Source organism: Silene latifolia, chromosome Y (assembly GCF_048544455.1).
Source record: "Silene latifolia isolate original U9 population chromosome Y, ASM4854445v1, whole genome shotgun sequence".
Lineage (NCBI taxonomy): Eukaryota > Viridiplantae > Streptophyta > Magnoliopsida > Caryophyllales > Caryophyllaceae > Silene > Silene latifolia.
Window position 1 is genome coordinate 447401709 of NC_133538.1, and position 23648 is coordinate 447425356.

The 23648-nt window shown below is 39.6% G+C and overlaps 1 protein-coding gene across 1 annotated transcript; it reads right to left on the minus strand.

Annotated features, from left to right (window-relative positions):
- Positions 1-2228: 2228 nt before the first annotated feature.
- On the minus strand, positions 2229-2861 carry LOC141632751 (secreted RxLR effector protein 161-like). Its single transcript, XM_074445266.1, has one exon. The coding sequence runs from the start codon at positions 2859-2861 to the stop codon at positions 2229-2231; it is 633 nt and encodes a 210-aa protein (XP_074301367.1).
- Between the last annotated feature and the right edge of the window lie 20787 nt (positions 2862-23648).

Below are 23648 nucleotides of genomic sequence, written 5' to 3' on the forward strand. Positions count from 1 at the left end.
GAGAAGAACAAAAGCAACGTAATAAACGTTTAAGCAGTGAAAAGTTCCGAACAAGAATGAATCCCCTAATCTGATCTAAAAACCTCTCTTAAATAGGAGAGATATTTATTCTAAGATAAAATTAAGATAAGATAAATAAGATCTCGACTTAAGCGCTGCGTCAGACTTGGTTTTACTCGATCGAGCAACATAAAGTTGGTCGAACGAGAGGTATCTTCCCCAAAAGCTCTCGATCAAATAAAAAACGTACTCAATCGAGCACTATAATACTCGATCGAGTGGTTTCCAGTGCGTAATTCCTGCTTCGCGCACTGAATTATTAACAATCGCCATTTTTTGTTACTTGTCGGAAACAAGAGATTTCATGGTGTTGGAAAGCTAAGAGGATAAGCTTTCATATCCAATTGAAATCACTTGAATATCAGTTATAGAACTCGAGATACGGCTCCTCAAAGTAGGCACTAGTAATTTGAAGCTCTTCCTTTGCTCGCCTAGCTACCTTACTTCTACGCGCATCACAATTAGTAGTTTCCAAGCTCCGACTCAACTCATCTCCTAAATGCATGCATAGGGACATGTTCTAAGCTTGATTCCGCTTCTCTTTGGTTCATTCCTGTAAATAGGACAAGAGAAACCAAAGTAGACAATTCGGGGGATATTTGTAGCTTAATACTATGAAATATGCATAGAAATGCTTGCAAATACGGTACAAAAAGTCTATATAAAATGCACGCATCATCTATTTTATTACTCGTGGCACCATTTTTAATTTAAATTGTAAAACAATCGCACAATAATATTTTTCAAAACAGTTACTCATTTGTCATAATATGATATTTCGATTCGCAAATTAGCAGCAACTTTCTTTATCTTTTAATACTCCTTAAAAAATAGATATCAACCTTTATACTTATCAATAATTTGTGAATATCTTATTTAAATTTTGATTAATATACTTTTATATAATGACAAATGAATGTAAATAATATATAATAAATTATCAATAGAAGTTGAAGTGTACTGTGAGGGAAATAACTTTAAAATTAGTAGGAGAAATACATATGACATTTGAAAAATAAACTTCGTATTATGTATAATTAAATATGACATTAGCAATAACAAAAGACGTAGAGCATATTTCAGTATTCATTTTACTCGTTACATGAGCAAATTCCATGTATTACGTATTATGCATGCACATTTGTCACAACCCAGTTAGGTCTAGAGCCTTTTTGCCTCAGAATACCTAATTTTTAAATCGAAAGTTGTTATAAAATTGGATATTATAAATATATCAAATGTTTTTTTCCCTTTTAATTTAATAAAAAGTGAACAAATACTAATGAATAATTTTTTAATATTAATAAATTGTAGATAATTAATTTATTTCCTGTTTCTAATAATAAAATTTTAAAATTATTAATTAATTCCCATTTCGAATAGGAAAATCATATTCCTAATTACAATAGAAAATTTTTAAATAATTATTATCTCCTAATTCTAATAGTATAATTAGGAAAAAAAAGCCTTAATAAATTGTTAATTATTTCCTATTTATAATAGAAAAATTGTAAAATAATTAATTAATTCTCATTTCTAATAGGAAAATTATATTCCTAATTATAATAGAAAAATTTTAAATAATTGATTATCTCCTAATTCTAATGCTAATAGTATAATTAGAAAAAAAAGCCTCCTTTAGTTATATATATTGATTCAATATTTTAAATTAGCTAACACACATACCAATTTATTCATAAATGAAAATGTCACGAAAATTGAATTTTCACTTAGTGAAATTACACATTCCAAATATTCGAGTATCGGGGTATGACTAAGCATTGAACCCTTGCTACCCATTTTGAATACATGAATATAACTCACACATAAACTAATTTATTTCTAAAAATTATATAAACTGACACTTAATTACAAGCCTAGTGTCCCTTTTCTATTCATGAACATTTGAGGAGCAAAACCCAATCTCCTTTGAAGCGGCTGAACTTCATGTTCATATAGGTTGATTCTTTTCATCGTGTCCCTGCAAACACACTTTTTCAAAAGATCAATTAAGAAGATAAACTTCAACCTTACAACATGCAGTTCTAAGCACACACCTCGGGACATAATTATTGTGTGCTTTAATCCCTTAACAATAGGTCTTCCACATTGAATTCAGCCTCTAGCATTGTATTAGAGGAGAATTAGGTATCCTATTGCCAAAGATCTTATACGAGTTTTAGACCCATCCCGTCAAGCGACTTAATAACCAAGTCCTTAGCTAATGCTTTGGTCAAATGATCAGCTAAATTTTGTTGAGATCTCACGAATATAACTGAAATAACTCCATCAGTTATTAGCTCACGTACCGAGCTATGTCTAACACCCAAGTGTCTTGATTTCCCATTGTATATTTGACTATAAGCTTTAGCCAATGTAGCAGCATTATCACAATGTATAGCTATGGGTGATATTGGTTTTGGCCATAATGGAATTTCGTAAATCAAATTCCTTAGCCATTCTGCCTCTTTTCCGGCTGCTAGCAAGGCAATAAATTCCGATTCCATGGTTGAGCTAGAAATGCATGTTTGGTTCTTTAATGCCCAAGAAATAGCACCTCCTCCAAGCAAAAATACCCAACCACTTGTTGAAGAGTGATCTTCAATATTGTTTATCCAACTAGTATCTGAATAACCTTCTAGTACTGAAGGATAACCCACATATGTTAGTCCATAGTTCTTGGTAGCTTTCAGAAGCCTCAATACACGATGAATTGCTTGCCAGTGAAGAATACTAGAATTCTTCGTGTATTGACTTAGCTTGCCCATTGCAAGAGCTATATCTGGTCTAGTGCAAGTCATGATATACTGACAGGGCAGTCGTATACCTATCAAAAATAACCAACTAGCTCTAACTAATATAGCTAGGGAAATCGGGTCGATCTCCACAGGGAGATGGGAAAATGTCAGCTTCGTCTAAGTTTGTCATGGTAACCAAATTGGGGGGTTTTAATTAATTGATTAATCTAAACTAATGGAAGTAAGGAAGAGAATAAGGCAGAGAAAAAGGATTAAACAGATAAAGGAAGCAGCTAAGACAGACGATTCACCATGATCATTCGGTCCAGTAATCTAGGTCTCGGGTCGATGCAAGTGCGGTCTAAGGAGCAGTGAATATCTCCTTTCGATCTCAATTTGCCCTAAAGCACAAATAGCTTAGCTTTCTCCCTCACTATAGTGCCCTATTGTTCGCTACTAGTCTCACCCTTTCCAACCTTTCGGTCCAGGTCAAGGTTTACTGCGATATAAATGCCTAATTGCGTCGACTCAATTAAACAGATACAGATAAATGCAGCAGTTAACAACAAGGACTACACCAGCATTAACCTAATAAATCGATTACTATCCCTTCATAATCATGGATCCCCTTTAGGGAGTGTTTGGTTCACGCGTGGGTATGGGATTGGAATCGGGAATTATACCTGGGTGGTATCGGGTTGGAACTTGATACCTCATACCTTGTGTTTGGTTCAATTTTGGGGGTATGGGGTTAGAAATCAATCAAAGCTAAAAAAATCTTCAAAATATTATTTTTTTTAATAATAATTTTTATACTATTAAATCATGTAGATAAAATTTAATCAAATAAAAATATAAAAATATTTTTTTTATAATTTTTTTTCACTTTTTAATATCTCTAATTTGATACCATAGGTATCAGTCTCATACCCACCCCCCTCCATGGGTATGAGAAACCCATACCTCATGGGTTTGAGGTATGGGTATGAAACCTTCATTTCCGTCAAACAAACACATGGTATGGGTTTGGTTCATTCCAAACCCATACCTCATACCTATATTGGGTGAATTAGCAACAACAACATATATATAATAGGAATTAAACATGATAACCAAACTAATAAGGATTGAAATAGAGTAAAGATGATAACAATAAAAGAGAGATAGCAAAATAACAGTAAATATGATTAAGGAATTAAAAGGAATAATAATACCAATACAAATATGAATCCGAGTAGAAAAGTGTAGAAAGAGAGTAAAATCCAAGAAACAATCGTCAGTGATAGAGTAAAAGTGAATGAGAGGAGTTACGCATTCTAGTGTTCTTTTAACATACGAAAATCGTCTCCTAAACCTAACCTATGGACTAATTACAAAAGCCCATACGAAATTAGGCGGAAAAAGTCTATTACAGGATAAACCACTCGATCGAGCAACTAAGCATCAAACCTCTCGACCGAGTGGAAATAAACCACTCGATCGAGTAACTCCTTGTGATGTCTTCTCTTTTGTATACTCGAACTGCTCGATCGAGTAACCTTCAATATATAAAGCATTCGATCGACTAGAAAAGTAGTCGATCGAGCTGTTTAGGCACGTTAGACATTGTAACATCTTCCGAAACCAGCTCATGTGTCCTCAAAGTGTTAGATTCCAAGCTCCGGCTCCTCGTTCTCCATAAATGCATGCAAATGGCGATTTAAGGCTCGATTTAGCTCCTCTTTGGTTTATTCCTGCAATTTACATAAAACGAACCAAAGTAGAATATTCGGGGGCATTTGTAGCCGGATGCTACATAAATATTACAGAAACGCGTGTAAAAATGAGGTAAAAACCTTATATAAAATACACGCATCAAATCTCCCCAAACCAAACCTTTGCTTGTCCCCAAGCAAACTATGAATGCAACTAAGAATAAACAGTGGAACGGGAGCAACGCATCAGCTACAAATCACCCACGAAAACCAGTTTAATGCAACAACTAACAAGTGGCAAATGAGAAGTGCAAACGAATTAAATCAATATTTCAAACTTACTGAACCGTCGACCTTGCAAGACTCAAAAGATATCGGACTCTCACGGGTCGCTCATCACTCAAAATTAGGCACAAGGTGAGTATATATGTGAAAGATAGAAAGAAGTAAAGACACTCACCTAACTCGACCTATAAGAACATGCATGCAGTTAACATGAATAAAGTCTCTACAACCATACATACGCATTCCAACCATACTTACGACCAAGACACATGCCGAGGACTTACATTTGGGTAAGTGAGGTAATGGGTAAGAAGGGGCTTAAAACGAATTTGGATATGTGGAGTTAATAGCCAGGCTAGCAACAACGAATCCAAATTTTGAACTGCATCCCAACTTCGTATTCAATATAACAAAATGAACCGGTGCAAATTCCATGCACTCTACTCACGAAACACCAAAAACTCGTCAACTCCCCATAAGATATAAGTAAAACATGGGAGTGAAAATCATTATACAATTTCTCATTTTTTTCTTTGCAAATGATTTTTCTTTCTTTTTCATCTTTTTCGTTGTCATTTTTTTCTTTTTCATTTCATTTTTTTCTTTCATTCCCTTCAATTCTTCCACCATCTTCTGAAATCAGATAAAAATAACCAAACTGTAGTAAAACATTCTATACAGCTACTCATCACTAGCTCGGCTAGGGTAGGAATAATTATAGATAGTAGCTAATAGGACAAAAAGGCTATTTGGCTATGTGGGGCTCAAGGGTAGAATGAAATAAAAGGGAACTGCCTCTCCTAACATGTGTCACCATCCACTGACCGAATGCATACAGGTATTAAGAAGACCAGACTCATGCTTATGCAAATTGATGTTACATTCCTTAAAGAGAGTACTACTCACATCCTAAATGAAACCGGTCATGAATGTCACCAGTTTATAAAGCTCTAACCTCAGAATGTAATGTAGCATGCCGATATATGAATCAAGTCTATTCGTTCAGATAAGAGAGAAACAAAAACTCGTAGATCATGCACATAATCATGCCACTAAATGTCAAGAATATGCAAGGCTAAAGTAAGGATTCAATGTAGCGTTAAAGTTCAAACGTTCCGAATCAAATTAAATGTGAAAATTTTTGAATTTTATGATTTTTTTGAATTAAAAACGACAATGCATGCGAAAATAAATAAACGTGCAAGCAAACATGGAAGAAAACATGCAGACACAGATATGGATGCATACCTCCCCAAAACAAACCGTACAATGCCTCATTGTACCAAAAATAGGGAAAGAAATGCAAACTGAAGAGAAAAGGAGAAGTGGAGTTGGAATACTTACAAAACGTCATGAAGAGGGACCTCCCCAAACCGTCCATGAACATGGGAGGTCAAAGACAGTCAAATAGTAGCTCCATAGACGTAAAGTAGCAGCTGGAAGACGTAACTACTCGATCGAGTGGCCTGGAACTGCTCGATCGATTGAACTGGTGTCTGGAAGGGTTCGATCGAGTAAGATAATCACTCGATCGAGTGAACGTGTTTATGCAGCTGGTCGATCGAGTATATATATCACTCGATCGAGTGAATAATACCCCAAAAGTGCTCGACCGAGTAGAAAAACTACTCGATCGAGTGCTGTAACCTGCAGAACACGTATCAAAGCAAGGAGAAAATAAAAGGTGCATAAAAACAGCGTCTAAAGTTCAACAATAAGCTAAAGAAAAATAAAAAGTTCAACAAAAGTACAATAAAACAGTCCGGGCTGCCTCCCGGAGAGCGGAGGTTTAAGAGGTCCCGCACGACCTTTCTGGCATCAATTAACTGGCGTATCTAGCTCGTCGAAGTACAAGACTTCAACACGATTGTCCGCTTCATTTGACTCGTGATAATGCTTCACATATTGCCCATTCACCTTGAACCTACTACCTTCAGAATCTTCGAGCTCCACGGATCCAAATTTGGTAATAGCCGTCACCGTATAGGGACCACTCCACCTGGACTTCAGCTTGCCAGGAAATAATCGCAATCGGGCATTAAACAGCAGCACCTTTTGCCCAACATGAAACTCTCGAGGTAGAATTCTCTTGTCATGCCATCTCTTCGTCTTTTCTTTATAAATGCGCGAGCTATCATAGGCATTAAGCCTAAATTCTTCCAACTCATCTAGCTACAAAAGACGATTTTGACCACACAACTTAGGATCAAAGTTAAGCTCACGAATTGCCCTCCAACTTACATTCCAACTCAACAGGTAAGTGACATGATTTCCCATAAACTAACCTATAAGGTGATGCACCAATTGGTGTCTTAAAGGCAGTTCTGTAGGCCCATAATGTGTCCTCTAATTTAAGACTCCAGTCCTTCCATGATTTAGAAACTACCTTAGATAGGATCTCTTTCAACTCGCGATTAGAGACCTCAACCTGACCACTAGTTTGGGGATGATACCCCAAACCACGCCGGTGTTGGACACCAACTTTAGACAGAATAGAAGTTAGTTTCTTTTCTTTAAAGTGAATTCCCCCATCACTAATGACGACCCTAGGGACACCAAATCGGGGAAATATGACCTTTTTAAACATTTTTATCACGGTCTTGGCATCACAATGAGGTGAGGCAATTGCCTCAACCCATTTCGACACATAATCTACAGCCACTAACATATACCTGTTACCTTTATTAGACGGGAACGGTCCTTGGAAATCAATGCCCCAGACATCGAAAACCTCGACCTCTAAGATGCCATTTTGTTGCATCTCATATCTCTTCGAAATATTCCCTGATCGTTGGCAAGCATCACAAGCTGAAACAAAAGACTTAGCATCAGCAAACAAAGAGAGCCAGTAAAAACCAGACAGAAGTACCTTAGCCACGGTGCGCGAAGGACCGTGGTGACCACCATAGGGAGAGGAGTGACAGCCTTCCAGGACTACTTTGGCCTCCCACTGCGGAATACACCGTCTATAGAGACCGTCTGCACATTCCTTAAACAAATAAGGATCATCCCAGAAATACTGCTTAGCGTTATACAGAAAACGCTTCCTCTGCTGCTGAGATTGGTCAGGCGGTAGCTTGCCACTGACAACGAAGTTAGCTATATCTGCATACCAAGGCTCTTGGTTAACAATAGACGATAAAACAGCAAATAAAGTATCGTCAGGGAAAGAATCATCAATAGGCAGAGAATCTTCCCCTTCCTGTCGCGTCAGTCGCGATAGATGATCAGCTACAACGTTCTCAGCTCCTTTCTTATCCTTAATCTGCAAATCAAACTCCTGAAGGAGGAGTATCCATCTCAATAGCCGTGGTTTAGCCTTCTTCTTAGCAAGGAGATGCCTCAAAGCTGCATGCTCAGTAAAAACAGTAACTTCTGACCCAATCGAATAAGAACGAAACTTCTCTAAGGCATAAACTACAGCTAGCAGCTCTTTTTCAGTGGTAGTGTACTTCACTTGAGCCTCATCTAGAGTTCGGCTCGCATAGTAGATTGCATTTAAAGCTTTATCTTTCCGTTGGCCTAGCACCGCTCCTAGTGCATAGTCACTGGCATCACACATTATCTCAAACGGCAAGTCCCAGTTGGGAGGCTATATGATCGGCGCAGAGACTAAAGCCTGCTTTAACCTGTGAAAAGCAGAAAGACACTCATCAGTAAACACAAAAGGGGCGTCCTTAAGTAGCAGCTGTGTAAGTGGTTTAGCAATTTTTGAGAAATCCTTGATAAACCGACGATAAAAGCCGGCGTGGCCAAGGAAACTCCTCACCCCCTTAACATTAACAGGAGGTGGTAATTGCTGAATCACTTCCACCTTTGCTTTATCAACCTCTATTCCCTATCAGAAACTAAGTGTCCTAAGACAACTCCCTCGTTGTCCATGAAATGGCACTTCTCCCAGTTAAGCACAAAATTAACCTCAATGCAGCGCTGCAACACTTTATCAAGGTTAGACAGACAATTAGAAAAAGCACAACCATAAACACTGAAATCGTCAATGAAAACTTCCATAATAGACTCAATATACTCTGAAAATATCCCCATCATGCACCTTTGGAAGGTGGCAGAGGCATTACAGAAACCAAAAGGCATCCTGCGATAAGCAAACACGCCCTGAGGACAAGTAAATGTAGTCTTAGCTTGATCGTCTGGGTGGATAGGGATCTGGAAGAACCCTGAATACCCATCTAAATAGCAGAAAAATTTATGAGAAGCTAACCTTTCTACCATTTGATCAATAAAAGGAAGGGGAAAGTGATCTTTCTTGGTGGCGGCATTAAGCTGTCTGTAATCTATACACATCCGCCAACCAGTCACTACTCGAGTGGGTATTAACTCATTCTTATCATTCTTAACCACATTAGTCCCTCCTTTCTTCGGGACTACCTGCACTGGACTCGCCCATTTAGAATGACCAACAGAGTAGATAATACCTACGTCGAGCAGCTTCATTAACTCAGCCATCACAACATCCTGCATCTTCTGGTTCAGCCGGCGCTGACCCTGTCTGCAAGGTTTGTGATCTTCCTCCAGCTCTATCCTCTGCATACAAATATCGGGACTAATCCCCTTGATATCGTCCAATGAATAACCCAATGCTTTCCTGTTTTTCTTAAGCACAGCTAACAAGGAAGTCAGCTGATCATTATCAAGCTTAGCACTAACAATGATTGGATATTGCTCAGTATCGTCTAAGAAAACATATTTTAGATGAGAAGGAAAAGGCTTACGCTCCGGTACCTTTACCTCAATGGAGCAGAGAGTTCTAATCATTTGTGACACTTGCTCTCCCTCAGCGTCGGTGAGTCCACGCTCATCTAAATCATCTATAAGCAAATCCAACACAGCATGATCGTCATCTGGGTTATCTGCACACTCATAAAAAAGCATAAGAGCTTCTAGTGGATCCTTCATAAAAGAACCCGACCAGAAGTCGTAAATAGACTCATCAATAATATCAACCGAATAACAAGTATCTTCTATCATTGGCCGAGCCAAAGTACTAGTGCGACGAACAGGAATTGTATATGAACGAACAGGAATTGTATATGAACGAACAGGAACATCGAGTTTTTGTTGCGGCTAGTGCGACGTTCTTAGAGAAAGAATTTCTCGAGAACATGACAAGTAATAGAACCTTCGAGCTGTCGGAGATTCCAGAACCAACAACCGAGGAACGGATGGAGGAGGTTATTCCTCCAACTATTGATACGGTTAATATTCCTGAGGAACCTAGGAGGTCGGGTAGAGTCTCTCATCCTCCGGACAGATACATTGGTATGGTTGAGGAGAATGACTTTTTACTCTTAGAGAGTAATGAACCCGTTACCTATAAAGGTGCTATGACCTGTTCCGACTCAAAGCTATGGCTCGAAGCCATGCAATCCGAGATGGACTCCATGTATGAGAATGACGTGTGGGATCTAGTTGATTTACCTAATAAGGTAAAACCTCTACAGTGCAAATGGCTTTACAAGATAAAGCGTTCTGTAGACGCGCAACCAGATACCTATAAGGCACGACTTGTGGCAAAAGGTTTCACTCAAGTGCACGGATTGCACTATGATGAGATTTTTTCACCTGTAGTCATGCTACGTTCCATTCGGATAATCTTAGCGATTGCCGCTTTTCATGATTATGAAATTTGGCAAATGGATGTGAAAACCGCCTTCTTAAACGGTTATTTGGAGGAAGAGTTGTACATGGTGCAACCCGAAGGTTTCATAGATCCTGAACATCCTAAGAAAGTATGCAAGCTTAAGCGTTCCATTTATGGACTTAAGCAAGCTTCTCGGAGTTGGAATCATCGTTTCGACCAGGTGATAAAAGAGTATGGTTTCACTCGATCGGTCGAGGAACCATGCTTATATATCAAGTCGAGTGGGAGCAAGATTGTATTCTTGATATTCTATGTCGATGACATACTCTTGATTGGGAATGACATTCCTCTCCTATCTTCGGTTAAAGAATGGTTGAAGAATCATTTCCAGATGAAAGATCTGGGTGAGGCACAACGCATTTTGGTAATCCGTATCTACCGAGATAGATCACGACGGACGTTATCACTTAGTCAGGAGTCTTATTTGGATAAGATTCTTGAGAAGTTCAAAGATGACCAACTCCAAGAAGGGGAACCTTCCAATGATGACCGGATGCGATTGAGCAAGTCTCGCCACCCACGACGCCCGAAGGATTGAGCGCATGAGTCGTGTTCCTTATGCATCCGCAATAGGATCGATCATGTATGCCATGATATGCACACGCCCGGACGTGGCATATGCATTGAGTATGACGAGTCGGTACAAAAGACTCCGGTGAAACACACCGGATAGTCAAAAAACATCCTCAAGTACCTACGGAGGACTAAGGATTGGGTATTGACTTATGGAGGCGATACTAAGCTATGCGCAATCGGTTACGCAGATGCTAGTTTCCAAACGGATCGAGATGATTCAAAATCTCAGTCTGGGTTCGTCTTCACTTCTAATGGTGCTGCGGTCAGCTGGAAGAGTTCCAAACAGAGTGTTGTAGCAGATTCTACTACTGAATTGTTGAATTATGATAAGCATGTACGGCACGTTAATTCCATGGGAATTAAACGTGTTCCTGAGTTGTAGTACTTGATTATGGATTTGATACATTATCTTTTTCATATACTATTTATAACTTCATCGTTTTATATATAATATTTTGTTTTTCATGTGGATTGTACTGACAACATTGAACGCCACAAAGTGAACTGAAGTACATCATATTTGTTTTGGTCCGTAATCGCCAATGTGAACTGATAACTCCGGCTATTATATTGTGCAGTCGATTGATGGTGGGTTCAACGAGCCATAAGTCAAACGGTTGACTGATCGATCACAGATGCGAGATTATAACGATACCTCATAGGACAACTTTTTTGTGACAACGTAATGGAGTCCTAAATGTGTAATAACATTCGGTGCCAGGTCGTGGATAGGACGTCCATTGTGTTCCTAGAGTCGATTCTTTTGACTATCGACTGTCTCTTGAGATTAAGGCAGTTTGTGGGTGACTTTGGTTTCTTTCTCACGGTCCGCCGTAACTGGAGGCTAAGTAGATTTTTTCTGGGTCATTTCATACTGTGCTTACATCTGCAGGATTCGAGTTGAGGAAAATATCCAACCCTTATCAGGTACAGTTATTTCTCAGGGCCACTCGAGGAGTTGTAACTGAAATGCATGGCCATTCTCGAATGTTGATTCGTTTATCAGTTAAGTTACTCTCTAGTCGGGGAAACCACTCTTGATAATGATCGCTTGTAAAATACGACCTTTGTGAATGCGGATTTGCAAATTGTTTTACATTGAGTGGGGGAAATTTTAGGATATGAGAATCGGTTATCGCACATACACTTGTGAGGACAAGTGGGAGTTTGTTGGAGCTTGTGTCCTCCACAAATTAGTGTGATAACATTTGTAAATCTCTTACAGGTTCACAAGGGTATACTTCGTATATTTAATCAGTTGATTAATGTTTACCTAATAACGGTTGACTTGTTAGAAAGTTTGACGTTATTATCATACAGATGGCGGTGATCAACTGGTCCCTAAAGGTCACACCTATAGGATGTGTTTGAGAGATGTGGTTATAGAAATATGATCACATTGATGCCTAATATGACTAAACAGTTAGTCAATGTGTTGATGAGACAATTATTTAATGAAGATTAAATAATATTAGTTGAGACGAATTAACTTTCAATTCGTAAATTAAATATAATAAGTTATATTTAATTAAATGTATGTAATGTTAGCTTGGATGAATTAATCTGTTAATTCGTAATTAAATGTAATCGGTTATATTTAATATCAACAAGATGAATGTATCATAGTGGTAATAGTGAGGGTACACAAACCAAGAGGTCATGGGTTCGATCCTCACTAGATGGCAATTTTAACACATTTTATACATTATTGGAATAACCACAAATAAGGAGATTATACTCCTTATTTCGGTTATAGTGAGCCGAATTAGGGAAGATTATATCTCCCTAATTCACTCCCATATTTCGGTTACAATAAGAAGGAAAGGGTGATAATGATTCTATCCTAATTCTCTTTTAACCTAGCCTCCTCCCTCATCAGAAAAACACAAAAAACAACCTAATTTCACAGAAAATTTTAGATCGATTCTAGCATAATCAATAGGGCATATCTCATATCGTCTTGGGTGCAACTGATAGGCGAATATCTACTTTGATATTGTTCTTAGGCCGTATTTGCTAGGACCGAAGGTTATTTCTGAATCCTCTACTTTTGTTTATGTATTTTATTTATGACTAGTGATCGTCTTAATTAAATTCGTTATAATCCTTCAATTATAAGGGAAGTATACAGATTATTTCCCACATTCATTTCTACTACATAGCTACAAACAATGGCCAGGTTGATACTCATAATGGTGGAAATGGGGGATAAGCCATCTGAAGAAGAGTTGGTTATGGTTCGGCAAGTCATAAAGGAAGCAGGGGATAAGAAGAAAAAAGCGGGCATGCAAAGTGAGAAAGACATGGCAAAGGATCAAGATGGGGTAGATGAAGAGGAAGCCATGAAGGCAGGGGAAAAGGACATGGAGGTGGGAGCCAAAGACACATTCTTATCATCTCCAATTGTTGTATATATACTAATTAATTAAATTTATTAATTAAAGTAGTGCATGCATATATACTAATTAATTAAAAATGTGAAGGTCGTTTGCAAGAAGCCTTGTGATCTTTACTACCAAACCTCTACAGTGGGATCGGGCAGAATTGCTATTGCTAGGGGAGTTGAGGTTGAAGGAAATCAAGACATTGCCCTCCGTGAGGGATGAAGGGAAGTGGAAGTGACCGAGTTATATCTAGAGAAGTATGGTATTCTAATAGTACCATGTAGTGATAATTGTCTTTTGCAAGATGCCCTGGGTTCTATTGGGCAATGGCTTGAAGAATTCATTACTTTTGACATCTCCGGGGTAGTTATGCTAAAGCGAACACATTTTATATAATGAACGCCTTTAAATTTATTAGGGTAACCTTAACTAACATATAGTAAGTATTTGGATTTTTACATTTTCAGGAGTTACACGAAGCCATGGCTGAAATTAGGACTACTACGTCAACACCCAAAGTCACTGATTCGACTGCCTCTCCACCCAAAATTCAAGAGGTAGTGATAATTTGAAAAATAGATTGGGAGTTTTTTTCCTTTTTTTTGGTTATTTATATTATATATGACATCTTGGGTAATGTATATATATTTTTTTCCTAATTTGTAGACCGGGGTTAAATCTACTCTTGCTGCACACAACCTTGGTGTTCTTCTTAAACTTAAATATCAGACCGATGATTATAAGCAAAAATTGAGTACTCCAACGTTCGTAGCTTTGCACCACCGGAAAGGAAGCTAGTCAATGGGGAAGTACTCATGATTGACATCGAAGAGGATGTTATGGGTTTCGGTTTCACTATTTATATGGATGGGGAATCACTGTGTCAGTTTCTCGACCTTGACGAGTTAGATGCTATGCACATTGGAATTTGGATGAAGTAAGTTTTCTAATTAAAACTTGGCATTTGGTTTTACGAATAGTGATGTTTATTTAAATCATCAATAAAAATAATATTCTTAGTTCCATTTGACGTAATAGGTACCTGTGTACACACATGGCTGAGAGGAACTATGTTTCTCATGACTACGGATTCGTGTCACCTGAATTGTTCTCTCATAAGTCCTTTGGATACACATACAGAGAGTACAACGAGACAATTGCCGAAAGGATGATGACGCCCAAAAGCCTATGGTTTGCCCCATGCAATGAGAATCGATATGTATATTAGTTTATTATAATGAATGACGATTCTATTCATTTATTAACACGCTTACATACATGTATATGAACTAACAGTTCAATTTTCAATATTTCATAGCAAGCATTGGCTGCTAACGGCAATCAGTGTGCAAAAAGGCATAGTGTACTATATTGACTCTTGCGGACATCCTCCCACTCAGAGCTTTGTAAAGATGATGACTGAGTAAGTTTACAACCTTACATTATAATATCAATTGTTATTGTATGACCTTTGAAGACTAAGATCCTTTTAATGTCCCATCAGTATTACTGAGCCAAATGCTAATTATAATTTCCTTTATATATTTATGAATTAGTGTGTTTGTAGATACCCAGTATCTGCACCTCCCAAAAACCACTCGATGATGATCGGACTATAACGTGTTTTTGATATGCGTGCGTGGATTGGCTATACATGAGACGGTTTAATGCACTACTCGAATATGAAAAATGATTTCAAAAGTTTTCTAACTTCATTTGCATTAAAATAACCCTATTTAGAGTTAAAACTATCTTCGGACCCAAAACCGACTCAGAAACCCCCAACTCGAGTCAACCTGAGTCAACTCTAGTCAACCAAAATCTCGAATGTTAAAAATAATGCCATGAATGTCTTCATCATGTCATTTCCATTAAAATGACCCTAATTAGATTCAAAACCGACACCGAGCCAAAAACCGACTCGAAATTCAAATCCTGACTCACACGGGTCAAACCCGAGTCAAAGACACAAAATACCTACCCCAAATATCACCCAAGAGTAAGCTTACACGGCTAAGCAAACCTCAAAGACCACAAATCACAACCAACAAAACATTGGTTAGAACAAATGCAAAATCCAAATTTGTGAAAGGGACAGTACATCCCATTGAGTCACAGGGTACCCCGCGCCTAAACCAGGTGTCTGCTTAGCCTCTAAGCAAACACAACCGACCTAGCATCCCACATTTCTCTATAAATACCCACCATCACACACCATAATATTCACGCGAGAGTCCGCCCCCTCACATCTCCCTTAAACTTCTATACTTGACTTCCTAAGTCACAAAATCGACACGTGTTTACGACCTACCGATCGTAAACACAAGCCTTACACATATTGTTTGGTACCGTCGCCGTGCATTCGACCGACACATTCGACCAACTCAACATTAATCAACATGTTTTAATTAACATACTTTCAAACATATTTTCAAAACAAAATCCTTTTTTAAGGCACTCTTTTTAAACTTCTTGATCGTGAGTAGTCGCAACGAGAAAACTTGTCTCTAAAGTCGTCATAATGACGATTTTGAAATCCGGTTTTTTATAACTATTTCAACACACCTTTCTAGGCCGTCGTAATGACGATTTTCAAACCCGGTTTTTACAACCATTTCGAAGCACCTTTTTATGCCGTTATAATGGCTATTTCAAAATCCGGTTTTTACAACCGTTTCAAATGCACCTTTTCATGCCGTCTTAATGACGATTTCAAACCTTGGTTTTCACAAACCATTTCAAAATACCCTTTTACGTTGTCATAATGGACATTTCAAACTCGGTCTGCCGCCAACCGTTGCATTCTCAAAGCGCCTTTTTATGCCGTCATAATGACGAATTCTACCCTCGAATTTTCAAAATTCGAAATCAATTTTTCAAACCGTCGTAATGACGATTTCCACCCGTGCAACTTTCGAAATTTCAAATCTCGTTTTCGAAATCAAATTTGGCTTTTTTAAGCCGTCGTAATGACGATTTCAATTCTCACAATTTTTGGTTTGTATACCGTCTTTCAAAGGTTAAAGTGGTTTTCTAACCCGTCAGAATGACGAATTCAATCCTCATAATTTCCAATTTCAAATCATTTGAAAACAAATTTAACCGTTTTCAAATTTCAAATTCAAACTCAAATCATTTGAAAACAAATCTAACTGTTTTCAGATTTTAAATCAAAACTTAATTTGAAAACAAATTTAACCGTTTTCAGATTTCAAATCAAATTTCATATATTTGAAAACAAATCTAACTGTTTTCAAATTTCAATTCGAAATCAAATCTTTGAAAACAAATTTAACCGTTTTCAAATTTCAAATACAATTTCAAATCTTTGAAAACAAATCTAACCGTTTTCAAATTTCAAATCAAAACTCAATCTTTGAAGACAAAATTAACCGTTTTCAGATTTCAATCAAATTTCAAATGTTTGAAAACAAATCTAACCGTTTTCAAAATTTCAACCCAATTTTAAACCCTTTGAAAACAAATTTAACCGTTTTCATGGCCATTTTGATGATGATTCCAAATTATTCGATTCTTGATTTTCTAATCCGTGATTCGGAATTTCAAAAACCGTCTTTGGAAACACCACTTTGTTTTCAGAGCCACCGCAATTTCAACTCAAACTGTCTTTTGAAAACAAACCTAAGACAACTCTTCAACTGATCGATTTTCGAAGATCCCTACTCTTCGGAAGCCGTCCATAAAACGGCAAATGAATCTTTTTGAAAATTTCTATTTTCGATAATTTCAGTCCACCTTTCTGATTCAGCCTCGAGTCGATTAGAGTCCAGTCGATTTCAAGTCAAGACGTCTAGATAACATCGGATCTCGACCGAAGTTAGTACCTACCTTCTGGTCTAGGCCGTGTCGCCTAACTATCGAGACATATTCAATGGCGTTAGAAGAGTCAAAACTTGTCGGGTTCTAAACCCATCTTTCTCCTACATTACGGGTCAAAGGTCAAGTTTGCGTACATGTCTTGTCCAACGGCGTCACGCCAGTAACGCACATCCAATCTCGTCATAAGTCGTCTGTCTAGGCATCACTATGCCAAAGTTGACACTCGAGTCTAAATTCAAATTCATGCACCAAGAGTTCAAATACAAGAGGTCATTCACGATCTTTAATGAACTCATAAATTGGTCACGTCGTCGCGTCTTCACGACAAAACTGCCTTTTGTACATATGTGTCGTAGTTGCCTTTGTTTGTGCAATCCCTTGCCAAGACAAGTTATAACGCCTATCGTTATGTCAAATAGGAACCCCTCGGGTGCCATCAATCTTCAACCAGAAACTCAACAAGCTGATCAACCTTCATCTGCCATGACTTCTGCTGAAACCAACAACATGGTCCTTCGACTCCTAGCTATCGTGGAAAACTTGAGCACTCATCTCTCCCAGGTTGAGGACAAAATGGCAACTGAGAATTTTCTCTCTTCTGATATTGAGCAAAGGGTTAAGCTCCTTGAAAGCCGGCTACTGGCCAACGACCAAACCAAAACCAGACGACCTCATAGGTCCTTCCCTGATCTGGGTATGCATTATGCCACAGCCTTGGAAAGGCTAACCTCCCAAGGAAAACTTCAACCAATTGGTCCAACTCCAGACCCTCTACCAAACAAGTGAGGTCGTAGATGGGACGGAAAACTGTTTTGCCAATATCACCAAGGTCGCGGACACGATACTGAAACTTGTCTCCCCCTGAAAGGTGTCATCCTTGATATGATTGAAAAGGGTGAGTTACCATTACCTCCCTCAACAAACAACAGAAACAATCCTCCCGAAAACCCTATTGGACACAGTCAGGAATCTTCCCTAGACTGCTCTCACCTCAGCCTTCCTGACGATGAGGAAATTCATGCAATTGTTGAGGATGGCATACAAAGCGGTATAATGATGCTTTCTGTCTCCATCAACAAAATATTCTCAAAGCTGCAAGTGGCTATCTATGATTTGAATACCCGGGTAGCTAATTTGGAGAAAAGGTTTGGTAATACCGAAAATGATCCTAACCATCAAGGAAACCAACCCTCCGTTCACCAACCAACAACTGTTGAAAATGAGGAGGAGTTCGATGGTTCCCACATCCACGAACCTACCAATAAAGAAATTGCCTCACCAAAATACCCTTCAAAATATCAAGCAACATCCCAAAAACATCCCACTAACAACAACCCAATCCTGCTTCCGCCCAGGACAAATACAAAAACATCCCTGAAAACACAAATGTGGGAACCGTGGGAAAACATCAAAGGGTATTCACAGATCTGGGAATAACATATGGCAATCGCCTCGGAGATACTTGCTTGAAGGAATGCTCCAACCCATTAGTCCGACTCCGACAAACCTGAACACAAAAGAGGTCGTTCATGGAACGGAAAGGCCTATTGCCAATACCATCAAGGCAAGGGTCATGACATCGAAACCTGCTTCAAACTCAAGCATGCCATTCAAGATATGATTGAAGCTGGCAAAATCATAATTGCACCTCTCAGTCAGGACAATCCTCCTGAATGTCTAAAGTCAAACAACAAGGTTGAACGTTCTCAAAGGACATTCACTAGGCTCAACACAACCTATGCCGAAGCTCTTCAAAAGCTCATAACTGAAGGGAAGCTACAACCAATCGGGCCCACTCCCGACCCACCTGAATGCAAGAAATCCCGTTTTTGGGACGGCAACGCCTATTGCCAATATCATCGAGGAAATGGTCATGACACTGAAACATGCTTCAAACTGAAACATGTTATTCAAGATATGATCGACAACCAGGAACTGATAGCTTCATCCCTATGCCAACCAAGTGATGAAGACAACCCTAATGAACATCTCTTTTCGCAAGGAGATAATATCCTCAGGACTATTGTCCTCATATCATTCCCAACAACGAGTGAAGTGCTCAAGTGGGTCAAGGTCAAGACCGGACAATCAAGTCTTTGGATGTTTGAAAGAAACCTTCGAGGAGGAACATGATGATTAGGAGTCCGTAGCCACGATTGAGTCTGAGTCCGAGTCCGAGTCTTAGGCTTTCTCATATCTATCCTAGTGTCTGTTCTTTTATTCCTAAGTGACAAACTGGGGGTTGTCCCCATAATTCACATGTATTCATCGAGCTTGTGCTAAAATCTTATTTATCTAAATAAAAGCATAATTTCCAGCTATCATATATTCTCCTCTTTACCATTTCCCACTGACAACGAGAATTGATTTCAGAGGTGATTTAAAACAAACAACATGTTCCAATTCAACGTGAGTACGCTCGAGTGACGTTCCATACCGAGTAAGCAAAGGACCCGAAACTCCGTGTCCATTCTCTTTACCTATTCCATGTCTGGCAATAGAAACCTTTATTTAGCACCCAATTTAGAACGAGCTTCTATAAAGGGGATCCTACGACGAACCCAGATAACAAACCAGAACATCTCCTTGTTCATGATCAATGACGGAAGGCAAGCCCATTCCCCACAAAAACATCCCATCGCCAAATTTCAACCTCTCACCAATGGGTACATCCCCGTCTACACCTTTACCTGCCTCGAACGAAGGAAGACAAAGAACCAATCCATCCAAGCCAAAGCTAAATCAAAAACCAAAACCAAAAGGTCGAAAGCCATTCGGCCAATCATCAAACCAAAGCCAAAGCAAAAGGCCAAAATCAAAGGCCCAAGCCAATAGCCATTCCCTCAAAGCCAAAGCGAAAGGCCGAAATCAAAGGCCCAAGCCAATAGCCATTCCCTCAAAGCCAAAGCGAAAGGCCAAAATCAAAGGCCCAAGCTAATAGCCATTCCCTCAAAGCCAAAGCGAAAGGCCAAAATCAAAGGCCCAAGCCAATAGCCATTCCCTCAAAGCCAAAGCGAAAGGCCAAAATCAAAGGCCCAAGCTAATAGCCATTCACCCAAAGCCAAAGCGAAAGGCGAAAATCAAAGGCCCAAGCCAATATCCATTCACCCAAAGCCAAAGCGAAATGCCAAAATCAAAGACCTAAGCCAATATCCATTCACCCAAAGTCAAAACGAAAGGCCATAATTAAAGCCCCAAGACAATATCCATTTGCCCAAAGCCAAAGTTCAAGGCTAAAGCAAGAACCGAAGCCGAAATCAATTCGCTCAAAGCAAAAAAACCAAAGCCAAAGGCTACTCACCCAACGTCAAGGCTAAGACTCAAGCCAAAATCAAAACAAAACAAGATTGAAACCCTTTTCCGAAAAAGGCCAAAATCCAAGGAAAGTATCCAACACACAAAATCCTGGACAAGTGAGTCCAAAATACCAAGACCAGGACCAACAAGTCCAAAGCCTGGACCAACGAGTCCAACACATCAAATCCCGGACCCACAAGTCCAAAACACCAAACACTAAAACCTCAACCAAAACTCCTTCACCCCTAAGTCCTTCTACAGACTGTTACAGGGAGACCTATCTAGGATCCTGGGGATTTCCCTCAAGATTAAAACCAATATCGCTTCACCCTTAAGTCCTTCTAAAGACTGTTATAAGGAGAACTATCTAGGCTTCTGAGGATTCCCCCTTAAGCTCGTAATATCACCCCTTAACCTTTGAGGTCCAGACATGGAAATCTGATCCCATGTTATTTACCAACCATTTCGTGCTCAGGCCACATCAAGCCGGAGACCCCATTCTGCACCACACTACAAGCCGTTACCCTTCTGCCTAAACACCACAAAATTCTTGCTCCAGATTTTTATCTGTTAAGCGAACCCATTATTACCAAGCTCCACATTCCCTAATGTTGAAGCCATTTTTGACCACAAACCCCACGGAGTCCTCGAATGCTTTGCTATAGAGAACGGGACATACCTAATCTACCCTTAGAGTCCACTTTTTAGTGTGCTCAAATGATAAGGAACTTTTTCATAAGTTATACCTCTTGCACCTCTTCGATTAATGATCAAGAGGTATTTATCTCCAATCAACCTTCGAGTCACCAAACGGAATTTTCCGTCGTGACGCTCAACTCCAGATTTTTATCTGTCAAACAAACCATTATTACCAAGCTCCACTGTCCATAATGTCGAAGCCTTTTTCACCCTGACCCAGATACGGAGTCCTCGGATGCTTTGCTACCGAGAACGGGACATACCCAATCTACCCTTAGGGTCCACTTTTTAGTGTGCTCACATGATAAGGAACATTTTTACAAATTACACCTCTTCGATTCATGATCGAGGGGAATTATCTCAAATCAATTTCTCGAGTCACCAAACGGCTTTTACCGTCGTGACCTCCACACTTAAAGGTCCTAACATCTCGCTTAGGCGCACAAACACGTTCTGAACTACGATCTGGTTTGATTTCACATCACGTGAATACGTAGGCAGTCCTTCATGGGCGCAACCATACACTTCAAAATCACTTCAAGGTCCTAACAACTCGCTTAGGCACACATGCAGAACTACGATCTGGTTTGATTTCGCAAACACGCGAATACGTAGGCAGTCAAACAACAAGGACACAACCGCACACCCATTTCAATCTCAACCATCGCCATCAATCTTCAAAAGCCGCCCACCCAGCCGCAAAAATTAATCTTATACCTCTTTACTGGGGGCTTCTTCCTTAAGACCTCGCCCATTCCTTGTTCTCAAGTTCCCACCTTCTTACTCTGGGGGCTTCTCTTTCAAGACGCCACCCATCCTTTATCCTCAAATATCTTTTGAGTCTCAACTACAGTCCAAAATAAAACCGCCCATAGTCTAGTGCTCGGTTCGGACGATGACAAGGTCTTGGTTCCGCTCTCTGAATCATTATACCTCGAGAAGGGATCTCAAACAAGCAAACGGAGGCAAAGGTGTCTGGCGAAGATAATCAATTCTTACTCCGCAACCGAGCGGATCTTCTACTCCGATGATCTGATACGCGCTGTCACCGTATCTTGGTTAGGAGTTGCACTTACATGAGCAAAGTCTGTCAGAGTCATCCCCGTGTCGTGTCAATACCGACTTTATATCACGTTCACGACCGTCTGTTTATCAGTGTTTCAGTATGCGTCCCTGTGAGTCAAATGTCACAACGGTCACATGTCTCCAATCTATCAAATCACATATCTACGAGTAACAAGGCTCACCTTTAAGCTTCTAACCTTTCAAAACTTCTATCTCCCTTTGTGTGAGATATTACATGCTAGTTGCTTATATGCTAACTGCTCACATGCTTATGTGCTTATATGCTTGCATTCAACGTGCTTGTCTATTCCACTGCGGATTTGTGTGGTCACTAACCATGCATGTAATCTTGAGAAGACAAACTCACTTTAACTGAGAACTGGGTTTTTCCCAACAAACGGCGACCCATCAAGTCCAAGGGCTTTCGATTACATGGCATACGCTACCGCCCATCGAGCAGCAATTCATATCCCCGGCGAGTCCTGAGAAGTTTCTAACTCCCCAGCGAGTGCCGATTTTCAAATGGATGTCACACATGCTATTTCCCACAGTCGATCTTTCGACCACCATGGCTGGCGAGCGTTTGTCCGCAAAAAAGATACAACTCAAGGACGTATCCCGAAGATGCCTCGAGTACGACTCCTTTTCACAAGCTGGCGAGCCTTTATCCGCAAAGAAGATACAACTCAAGGACGTATCCCGAAGATGCCTCGGGTACGACTCCTTATCACAGCTGGCTAGCCTTTGCACGCACACAAGATGAAATTGAAGGACATATCCCGAAGATGCCTCAGGTATGACTCCTTTCTATGGCTGGCGAGCCTCAAAACGCACCACCTTCAACACCGGCTGACGAGACTTTGCGCGCAAATGATTGAAGGATGTATCCCGAAGATGCCTCAGGTATGATTCCTTCTTATGGCTGGCGAGCCTTTATACGTAGTCGAACGGACTTTAAATGACCCAAATCGGAAGTCGACAGACTCTAAAATGTTCCCGACGGTAGGTCCTTGACTCGAATCCTCGAGTCGCCTCGACGTCGCCCTTCCCGACGGCAGGTCCTTGGCTCAAACCTTTTTGAGTCGCCTCGACGTCGTAATGGTCTTCAGGTTGTAATCTTCGATTGACCTGAGTCAACTCGAGTCAACCTCCCAAAAACCTCAGTCAAAGTGGGGGCTCTGTAGATACCCAGTATCCGCACCTCCCAAAAACCACCCGATGATGATCGGACTATAACGTGGTTTTGATACGCGTGCATGTATTGGCTACACATGAGACGGTTTAATGCACTACTCGAATATGAAAAATGATTTCAAAAGTTTTCTAACTTCATTTGCATTAAAATAACCCT